General features: G+C 33.8%; 1 protein-coding gene across 1 annotated transcript; it reads right to left on the reverse strand.

The window, feature by feature from the left end:
• Positions 1–464: 464 nt before the first annotated feature.
• LOC143553400 (ABC transporter E family member 2) lies at positions 465–7,008 on the reverse strand. Its single transcript, XM_077043402.1, has 11 exons — positions 6,906–7,008; positions 5,345–5,430; positions 5,162–5,259; positions 4,945–5,062; positions 4,368–4,457; positions 3,985–4,289; positions 2,522–2,717; positions 2,221–2,406; positions 1,583–1,852; positions 912–1,157; positions 465–835 (listed from the first exon to the last, which is right to left on the reverse strand). Exons 1-11 carry the CDS (start codon positions 7,006–7,008, stop codon positions 716–718), a joined length of 1,818 nt encoding a protein of 605 aa, XP_076899517.1. The 3' UTR covers positions 465–715.
• Positions 7,009–11,606: the final 4,598 nt, after the last annotated feature.

An 11,606-nucleotide genomic window follows, 5' to 3' on the forward strand; every position in this document is an offset into this window, starting at 1 on the left:
TCCACCCCAGGTCCTGGTATACCCAAACTCATAAAATTCGAAACCAATGAATCTAGGCAAGCCACCGAAACCAAACAGTCCACCAGAAACACCCAAAAAGAGTATGAAACCAACAATGGAATTAGCTATCAGGAACATATATCTGGAAACTTTAAATTTTTAGTTACTTTTCCGTGTCAAGTAAGAATTCATTCTAATAGCTTCATTAAGTGACAAATTAACCTTCACTTTAAATTTATATTATCATTAACTTCTTAAAAACTAGCAAGTTTAACTTGAACCTAACAAGTAATTACTCAACATAAACCAATAGTATTTGATATGTTAGATACAGTCCCATGCGGGTCCAAGCTTCAAACTAGACCAACAAAAGGAACCGATAACACAAAAATCAAAACCAAAAGCCCCATCACGGATCCAAGTCAACACAGAAAACAAAAAATGTTGAAAACATCAGTGTCGGGAAACAAGCTCTCGTCTATCAGTAATCAAGACCCCAAAATTACAAAAACAAAGTACCTCCAAACCAAATTGGAGCACTGTCTAGGTAAAAACAAAGTTACCTAAAACTCTTTCAAACATAATAACTATCAACCATTGTCTAGCAGCATTGACTTGATATGACCACCACCATGATCAGCTATTTTGATGGCGGATTAACCAGCAGTACCTTAAAGGGCGCGATTCTGGGTAGCATGTACCACGAATCAAATACTTAGTCGTCCAGATAATAATAAGATCCCGCAAGTTTCTGTTCCCTGTCCTTTGTTGAGTTAAGCTTGTTGATTCTTGGTCGGTAGTTAGTCGGGTCCCGCCTGAATGTAATGTTGAGGTGCTGTCCAACACATCAAAAACACAAGTTTCAACAAATCATTTAGTTTTCTGATCAATAGCGAGAGTGCGAGGCTTACCGACAAGAAAAGATTCATTCCGGTTAATAGAGACTGAGGTGAATTTGCGACACAATCAATAGACGGTGTCCCTTCATAAACAATCACCCGATCTGCTAAATAAGTTGCCATTATGAAATCATGTTCAACCACAAACGCAGTTTTTTTGGCATGTAGTATGAATCTCTTTATCACTTTGGATGCTACTATACGCTGCTCGGAATCAAGATATGCACTCGGTTCATCAATCAAGTATATATCAGCAGGCTATAATCAAAACAAAAAAACACAACAATATTCAGAAATCAAAACGATAGTTCTTAATAAACTCTGCAGTTAATGCGGTAAAAAATCAAGTATCGGTCAATGACATCGGTTATCGGGGTGAAACATTGGTAACTTTAATATCATGCAGAATTTATATATATACATGTATATAAAAACAAACATATATAATAATAACATTAAAAGTAATATCAAAAGTCAACTCAAAGGTGTCAATATTTGAAACATGATCTAATCATAAGCCATGAACTCTTCCTCCAAAATATCGGTCAATGTCGGTTACATATCGGTCAATATCACCGATAATCGGTACCGATATTCCGACAGATATTTGAATTGATACTTTGTTTGGGGACCGATAACCCTGCATAGTAAGTAAAGTTGTAAAACAGAGATATAATAACTACCTTGCCAAGACACAAGCATAATGCAACTCTTTGCAATTCTCCACCAGAAAGATTGACAACATCTTGATCCATTAGTTGCTCTATTTGAAGAGGCTTCATAACATCAGAAACAAACTGAGGGTGCATATATGAGTCACGAATCTTTGCATGTAGCAAATGTCTGACTGATTTATCAAACTTGGGACTGATTTTTTGTGGTTTGTAAGAGACATTAAACTCGGGTATCTCTATCTCAGAACCTTCCACAGTATCAGGCTTCACTAGCCCAGCCTATAAATAAGATGAATATGAATAAGGTACCAAAATAAATAGAATATCTATTTACATATGATTGGGTCCGGTTCGAGTTATGTTCCATATCTAACTGATCAAATACGTAAAATAAAACAAAACAAGCCAAACAGTTCAAATTCATCAGAGTATGTTATATGCATAGAGCCTCACACATGCTTGTTATTGGAAAAACTAAATTTCAAGTGAATTAGAATACCTTTTAAATCACATTAGACACTAAATATAAATTTAAAAAATTAGATCTTTGAACCAGCTCAAGAGAGCCAAACCCAACCCATTTTGACCGCTAAGCAAGCCCGCCACATTTAACACTATTGTTATTAGTTAGAGAAACAATGTCTCACCAGCATACGAATAAACGTCGTTTTCCCAGTTCCATTTTCACCAAGCATAACTATAATCTGAGAGTCGGTGAATTCACCTTCAACCACTTTAAGCTTAAAACCACCTTGCGTTCTAGACATAGTGGGATATCTATAAAGCGCATACGCTTCAATTTCTTCAGCACTCTCCTGCGGTGTCTCAGCCACCTATATCCCCATACAGATAAAAACAAAAATGGTCGGATCAAACACAATCATTGAAACCGCATGTAAAATCATAATGGTGGACTGGTGGTGATAAAAGAAATGTGAAAAATGCTACCTTAAACGTAAGAGATTCGTCACGGAAACGAAGGTTTTCAGTGGGCACAAACCCTTCTAAAAAGATATTAATTCCTTCTCTAACAGAAAAGGGTAGTGTCACAACACCATAAGCACCAGGCTTCCCATAAAGACAGCAAATGAAGTCTGATAGATAATCGAGCACACTTAAATCGTGTTCCACAACAATCACATAGCTGAAAATGACATAAAAATATATACTTAGTATTACATTCGTTTTAACATCATAAACATATATGATAAATTCTAACTAATAACCTACAAATGGGTCGATTCAGATTTTTATCTCAAACGAGTCAAATTAAAAACTTTAGTTAAAACTGAGTTTGTCATAACCAAAGTTTAATTTTAAACCATACAATACCCAGGTATAGGTTTTATTCAAAGCATTAGATTATTATTATACAATAGTGTTTTGGTAATGATATCCAGCATTATATGGGTGTACGTATGAAGCCAAAAAGATCGATCTGTACCCAAAAAACTGAACCAAGATAACTGAACCCAAACAAAAACAAGCGGTTAGGTTCTATGTTTCGTAAAAATCAAATTGTCAGTTGGTTTTCGGTTTTGCATGTAACAAAAACCAAGAAAACCGAACAAAATTATGAATTTTCGTTTATAATAAATAGTGTAACCCAATTATATTAGTATACCCAATGTATGATAATCACAGCCATTAATTAACAAAAAGATTTCGCCCCAAATTCATCATTTTGTGCCAATTTTTTTTGTCAGCGAAATATTTCAAGCCCAAATGGTAAAAAACTAAGAAACCAAACCGAATTTTTGGCTTCACTATTAGTTTCATAAGTGAACTTATAAAAATTTTAACAGAATAGTGTAACCGAATTATTGTGGCCTAAATGTATAATAATCAATAAACCATTAACTAACAAATAGATTTAGGACTCAAATTCATAATTTTCCACCAACTTTATGTCGGCCCAAGAATTTCAAGCCCAAAGTGTAAAACCAAAACCAAACCGAATGTATAGATTTATAAAATTTAATAACCTAACTCAAGCCATAAGAATTTCAAGCCACTAAGAAAATTGGGCCCAAAGTCATTATTTTTGGCGATTTTTTTTCGAGTCGGCATATCAGAAGCAATTGGTAAAACCAAGTACCCGAAATCGAACTGAAGTCTAACCGAAAAAACCAAAGCCAAATGGTTTTCCAAAACTTACAAAACCAAATTATCAGTTTTTAGTTAGATTAGCCCAAAACCGACTCAGGCACCTGCCGCATTATTGTATAAAAAACATTAAAATAGACAAAAAAAAAGAATGTGAATCAAGCTATCTATAGTTGAAATGACTCATTTCAACCGTAAGGCATTTTGGCCCGTTTTGACATTTACCCAAGTACCCAACCCGCCTGATCACCCATCATCTTGCAACAACCAATCATAAATTGCAAACATATAAATAGTATAATAACCTGTTAGGTCTAAGCAAAGATCTGATAACTTGTGCAGCTTTAAGCCTTTGTTTAACATCAAGATAACTTGAAGGCTCGTCAAACATATAAATCTCAGCATTTTGTATAGCAACAACCGCAATTGCGAACCTCTGAAGCTCACCACCAGATAAATCTCCAACATTTCGGTCAATAACCTGATTCAACTCAAGGTCAAAACAAAGCTCGGCTTTCACATCTCTCTCATCTTTCTGGTCAAGAACTTGTCCTACATTCCCTTGAACTGCTTTTGGAATATGGTCAACATACTGTGGTTTTATGATCGCCTAATTTAACAGAAAAAAATAACAATGAAACTAAAATTAGAACACCTGCTAAGATGATCTTTAAAAATACAAAAGTACCTTTAAATTGTCTTCGAGAATGCGTGTAAAGTAGTTTTGTAACTCGGATCCTCGGAAGTAAGTTAAAATTTCTTGCCAATCAGGAGGGTTCTGAAAAATATTGAAGCAGTGATTAATTCTGAACAAAAAGCTAACAAATATTATTAATACTAAAAGAAGGTAACAAAATTATTAATACTAGACGAAAGGTAACAAATTTACTATTAATAACAAACACTATTAATACTAAACAAAAGTAACAAAAATATTGAAGCCTAAATATGTTAAAAAATATTGAAGCGCTAATTAATACTAAACAAAGAGTTGAAATGGCACTAATTAGTACTAAGCAAGGGTAGCTAATTAGTGCTTCAACATTGATTAGTACAACAATAGAAAAAAAATTAAAGCACTAATTAGTAACACAAATAGTGAAGCACAAATTATGTACAAAAAATAGCGAAGCACTAACTATGAACAAAAATACAAAGGGTTCTGTAAAAAAAATATTGAAGCACTAACCAGTACTAAAGAAAGTAACAAATATTATTGTGCCAACAATTGAAAAAAAGTTAAAGATAAGGGATCAAAAAATTACATTAAAACGCCCCAAATTGGGTTTCAGTTTTCCCGCCAAAACTTTGAGAGCTGTAGATTTCCCAATTCCATTTGTTCCAACTAAACCGAGAACTTGCCCGGGCCTTGGAACAGGCAACCTGCAATTAAATGTTTTGGAAGTCAAGTTGACCAAAAAACAGTTTTAGAGCAAAAAATATAACTGTATTGAAAAGAGCAACGCAGAGTAGTTTGCTAACCTGTGTAACTTGAATGTATTGGCCCCATAACGATGAGTTGTATCTTTATCCAAATCTTTAGGTAAATTAATGATCTCAATTGCATCAAAAGGGCATTTCTACAACACAAAACAAAAAGAAACTTGTTGAAGCGATATTTACTGCTGGTAGTTGATAAGAAGTAAAATCACATGGTATACAAACCTTAACACATATACCACATCCTATGCAAAGCTCCTCAGAGATATAAGCCATCTTGGATTGAGAAGTGACCTCAATACATAGCTTACCTGCAAAACAAATGAGAAAAATGAATACATCACAAAATAAAGTCTTTGCATGACATATTCTACTTGGTAATCTTTCAAAATTTAACATACTTATAACAGGAACACACTTAAAACATAAAAAGAAACTTAAAACAGTATATGCAGAAAAGAAGAACAACATAACAAATGAAAACAACACTAAATACAGACACAGATGACTAAACAAAATCAAGCACATGAACAATTCATGCAACTAACTTAACAGCAAGACCTTGTAACAGCATCAAAAAATGATTTTCGTCTTTAAATTGTAATAATTACAACAAAACACATCGCAGTTAGTTGATGATAGTTCTTTGACTCTAAACCAAGTTTGAGAAAACCAAAAGAACATCTTGCACACCTAATTTGATGAATTCTTGTGTTTCCTCTATCAAATACTTTAAAAACTTTTGCTTATGTTGTAACACACAAATGCTAAATATTGTTAAAATCAGCCTAACACATCCTTTAAATGTTATTGCTGTGAGTTCAACATTCATCTCAACCCTCTTAATTCAAGCAATATGGTCTAAGAAAAGTTAAGATTCATCTACATTATATGAAACCGTTATGTGTTCTAAAGGTGGTAGTTGAATACCTTGTTCAATATCCCCAAAAGGATAAAGTTAAGTCTAGTTAATTTGTAATTTTATCCAAGGGAACGCTTTAACTAAGTGGTTTGTAAACTTATACAATATCACATGTTCTAAAAAGTTGATTATTCAACTGATTATAATAAGTACATAAAATTTGCACTTTCGCGATGTCTCAATATTTAACAAAACGTAAATGAAAAATGAGACATTTAACACCCCAATTTAATGAGGCTGGTTATAAATCAAGATATAAAGTAAATTATATCATCAAGCTATGCAGTTAATGCGGAAAAATATCGTATATCGCTCCTTGACCGATATTTGTAATATATCAGTTATCGTGGTGGGATATCGGTAATTTTAGTATCATGCATAATTTATAAATATAGCAATTTCACACTTAACAATTCAGTATACTCTCCTCCTACTATTAACAAATAAACCTTTTGTAACTTGCAAAACACTAACAATTGTAGCAAGTACGAACTGATTACAACTAAAAACACCAACAATAAACAGTAAAAAATGAGAATTAAGACTTAAAAAACTAATATCGGTCAATAGCACCGATGCTAGAGGTCCGATAACCTCAACTGCACAAATACTTCAAAAAGATAATTGCTAATAAGAATGCATGAGCAATGTTACAGATCATATTCACAAAAACAAAGACGAGATAAGAGATTACAGAATTCAATATATGCATATAACAGATTATAAATTCCATAACTGAGCATAGAGCATGTAACCGCCCTAACTACTTTGGTGTTTTGAGTTTATTTTACTTGGATTAAAGTCATGGTAATACAAGCAGATCAAATGATAACAAAAAGCAAATCAGTGAATGAATTAATTTACCGGTTTTGACAACAGGACAGCTTTTCTTGCACTCCTGGCGGCACTTCTTGGGCTTGCATCGGTCTTCTTTCAGGATGGCGATACGCGTCAATCGATCCGCCATTGATGGATGGAAACAGAAGAACGGAACCCTAGCTAGCAGACGAAGACAAAAAATAAAGGAGAGCTAGGGTTATTGTTGTTTGGGAATTTGCACGATGATCCCTCAATCACACCTTAAATAACAGTTTTGACGACCAACAGTTTTGTTCAAATTTGTTATTTTAGTCTAAAAATTTAAAACTTGCTACTTTCGTTCCTAAAATTTCATTTTTATTGTCATTGCATTTTTTGTCAATCTCGTTAGCATATTTGACTGAAATAGCAGATTTTAACAAATTATACGTACGAAATTTGCAACGAAAATGAAACTTCAAGGACAGAAATAACAAACTATAAATTTTTAGACTAAAATTGTAAGTTTAAACAAACCACATGGACGAAAACTGCAGTTTTCTGTTTATAGTTTTGAATTTGTTAGCTTTATCTTTCTTCCTCTTTGATATAATAATAATAATAATAACAACAATAATAGGATTTTGAGCAACCTAATATTTTATACTTTATCAAAATGCTCTAAATTGTTACATTATATTCTAAACCTCTATTGTTACACATGACATTCTATAATTCTTTTAATCATTTATTTTCATAAATGAATTGAACGTGGGATCCGATTAGAGCTAAATGGATCATAAAAAATTATTTCAAACCTAAACACTAGAATTGATCCTTTTTAATCATTTTTTCTCTTCATTCACAAGTATCATCCAGTACACTCTGACAAGTCCTAAATTTCACAATCCTCATCCGCCACATATCGTTTGGTTTTGCAATCGTCAAGACACTAGGTAGCAACTCAATCCCTCAAGGGCAAGTTGCCGATTTCATCGATCTTTTATAGCCTTCAACATTACATGTATCACGGTATTTAGATGTTTAATCATATTCAAGATTTCAAAAAGTAACCCTTGTAACATCTCGGATTTTCCGAACCCATATTTGTGTACGTTTAACCCGACCCGAAACATTTTTGGATCTTTATTATTACTGAAAATCAAATATTTATGAGTTTTAAGTTCTCTTATGTTCACTTTAGACCCTTCATGTTTTATATATCCTTTATTTCTTATTTATATCATAACAAGTTCATACAATGACCAAAAACCAAATTACAAGGACCAAACATGACAAAATGTGAAACACCGCCTCATACTCGCCGGGAGCGCTACGCGATGGCAAGCCCCGGGTTGGCCGCGTGGTGTGGTGGCTCCACTGTGTAGATTCTTAGTCCGATTTCGTTTCCTATCTCGTTTTTGGTATAAAAATCGTGTATTTTAAGCATTATTGAGTGAATTAAGGTCCAAAAAAAGGTATTACAACTAAAATACAAGTCCGTACTCTTAGCTTAACAATCAAGAACGAAATCTACAGCTTATTTCATTGATTTAGTCATTAAATACATATTCGGTTTCCTAAACGAGTAACTTAACCATAATTAGTTCGTTTTAGTGTTTTCTATATAAACAATCCTTATTTCTTCTGCCACAAATTTCCCTAAACCCTAAATTTACACGCTCAACCGTCACTTAACTCTGACCTTCATCAAACTTCTCGGTTTTTGCTTATTTGTTGAAAATACAAGTTCGTTCGCTTGACTTTGCTTGCTTTAGGATCTTTGACTCTTCGTTTCTCTTGATCCTTTCACTTTCCAGGTAAGTTGTAAACTGTAAAATTGTTCATATATATTCCCTTGTCAATAACCATCAATCAATTTCGGTGGTTGAAGGGTGTTGACTGGTCAAATCGTTTAAAACTCATTAAAGGGAAAATTAGTCAACAAGTTTGACTTTCTGTTTTCTCAAACTTCTGGTCGGATTCAACATTCAGTCCAGAAGACTTTTATTCTCGTAACGAAATTTTAAGGCTACTGACCAAAACCCTAATTCCGACTCGCTGTCTGGATTCTGGTCAGTACCAGCTCGCTTAAATCTTAAATATAACATAACTTGAGTTCTAGACGTCCGTTTGGATTGATTCCAACGGCATTAAGTTGTTTTTTACTCATACTATCATATCTCCAAATTTCAGGTTCTGATTGTTATCTTGTTTGACGCGTTAGTGAACGACTCGTTTAATTCTTAGTTCGTTTATCTCATTTATTAATCACTTGCCTTTAGCCTAAGGTGAGTTTTATCATTCCTCTATTTTACTAAGTTTTCTAAACGTTTTGGGGATATATGCGTATATCATATTATATATATATATATATATATATATATATATATATATTTATATATATATATCAAAAATAGCAAACGTGTAATTGTGTGTGATTAATCAAATATACATGTTATGGCTTACTTGTTTATGTGCGTATTCGTGTTCGGAGAGGTCCCGCATATCCCCTTGTATAGGGTTCTCATTATTATTGACCAACGCCCGATTCGCTTGGCAACGGTCTTATTATTTGCTCATGGTTGATTTACCGGCGCCCGATTCGCTTGGCAATGGTTTAATCGACATCTTATTTGCTCATGGTTTGATTTCATTACCGCATTTATTATGTTTTGCTTATTTATCTTATTTATTATATTAACATTATTTTATTGCAAAACTGGTGGTAAACTCACTTAACATGTGTTGTTGGCAAACTCTGTTTTGTACGCATATGCATGTTGTTATTGAATTGAAGTTGAAGCATGGACACTTAGAAAGAACTTAGGATTTTAATAAAGACAAACATGAATTTAAATTGTTATATATATTTATTTGAATTGTTTCGTTATATTTGGATATTGTGCGTCCATTTGAAATAAAATTATTAAATAGATATTATCGCATTTATATTATGATAGTATCTTCGAGCTGTGAGCAATCGGATCATGCCCTGACATTTCCGCCTTAGGTTGGGGTGTGACAACCCTAATTTGATTTACAAGTTTTGTTACATTGCTTCAACAAAATCAATCATCTTTTTCAACAGTAAATGTATGAATTCCAAAATTCTTTCATTTTCTTCAACGTTTACAATAATCATTATTTTGATTTACCCTGTGGAAAATTAGAAGGGGTTGAATAGTTTTTCTTATTTTTAATCTAATTTTAACAAGTTAATGACTTTGTTAAACACTTTTTACAACTTAAAATAATAAACACAAATAAGTAAAGAATTAAGGGTTAGACATAATTGGATTTACAGATGTTCAAGTGAATGTTAACTAATTCACTTTACGTCCTCTCCCCGATCCACGATCGAGAGTTTTCTCCACTAATCGTCTCCTTAAATGGTAGGGATCACCTATACAAAAGTCTCACTCTTCAAAGAAAGTGATCACCTTCTTCCCCAAACAAACTAGTACTTAGCTTTACACTTTCTTCAAATCTCACTATATCAAGATAGTGAATCTTCACATAACAACTAATTAACTCTATATCAAGATAGTTCCTAGCCCAATACAAATCAACGCTATATCAAGATATCGTGTTCCCCTCTAAAATCACCACCTAATTAGAGGTGCACAAATCGGTTTAAAACTCAAAACCGGTTTGGGTTAAAACCAGTTCGGTTTGGTCTACAAAAGTCAAAATCGGTTTATGATCGGTTTTGGTTCGGGTTGAAACCGGTTTCTTACAATGTTACGATCGGTTTCGGTTCGGGTTTTGATCGGTTTTGGTTCGGGTTTTGACCGGTTTTTGCCCGATTTTGGCCTGTTTCGGTTCGGTTAACCGATTTGGAACCAGTTTTGGTGGAAAAAATTACAAACCAGTTCCGAACCTATGGTTTCAATCGGTTCAAAACCAGTTTATACATAATCGGTTTCAAACCGGTTCGGTTTCGGTTAAGTTAATCGGTTTATTTGCCCACCTCTACACTTAATGATGATTCCTCACTTTCAAAACACTAGAATAATCTCTAGTGTTGACCGCTCAAATTGCAAGTAAGATGGTTCGATGATAGCTTAGAAAAGCTCTTTGTTTTACTCAACACTTTTAGTCTTCTCTATATATGATTGAAGCTTGATTAGACTTAAATAATAGAAGTGAGAATCCATGGTGATTCAATACGATTTGATCTAGTCTTGTGATATGATCATGTGATTAAACGATTAGGTATCATTGTGTGTTAGTGTGTGTGTGTGTGTGTGTGTGTGTGTGTGTGTTGAGAGTGAAATTGGGCAGCATAACAAGAGAGGATTCAATAAAATAGGAGCTGTTACTTAACGAATAGATTACAGGGGTATTTATAGGAAGGGTGACTCATTCGCTATACATGCATAGCGAATGAGCACCACATTCGCTACGCCATTCACTAAACATCCCTTAGTGAATGGACCTTATACACTAACTCTCATTCGTTAACATTTCTAACGAATGAGGACCAAAAACTGTGTTCATTCTCTATACAGACCATAGCGAATGACACTTTACATTACTTACAAAAGAACCCTATACATCAGATCTATTACCAATACGATTTAACAAAGAATGAGACGACTTCTGATGTATCAACAAGCTCTTCATCGTCTTGAGCTTTGTCTTCTTCTTCTGGTCTTCCAATCGGCATAGCTATGAATTCCAAATGCATGACAAACGCGAACAACACTTTGGGATTGCATAGCCAGCTCATTGTCTTTGTTGTGCGCCCATCTGATCTGATTA

Source organism: Bidens hawaiensis, unplaced genomic scaffold (genome assembly GCF_021521415.1).
Source record: "Bidens hawaiensis isolate Kalapana, Puna unplaced genomic scaffold, B.hawaiensis_p1.1 tig00017171_1, whole genome shotgun sequence".
Taxonomy (NCBI): Eukaryota; Viridiplantae; Streptophyta; class Magnoliopsida; order Asterales; family Asteraceae; genus Bidens; species Bidens hawaiensis.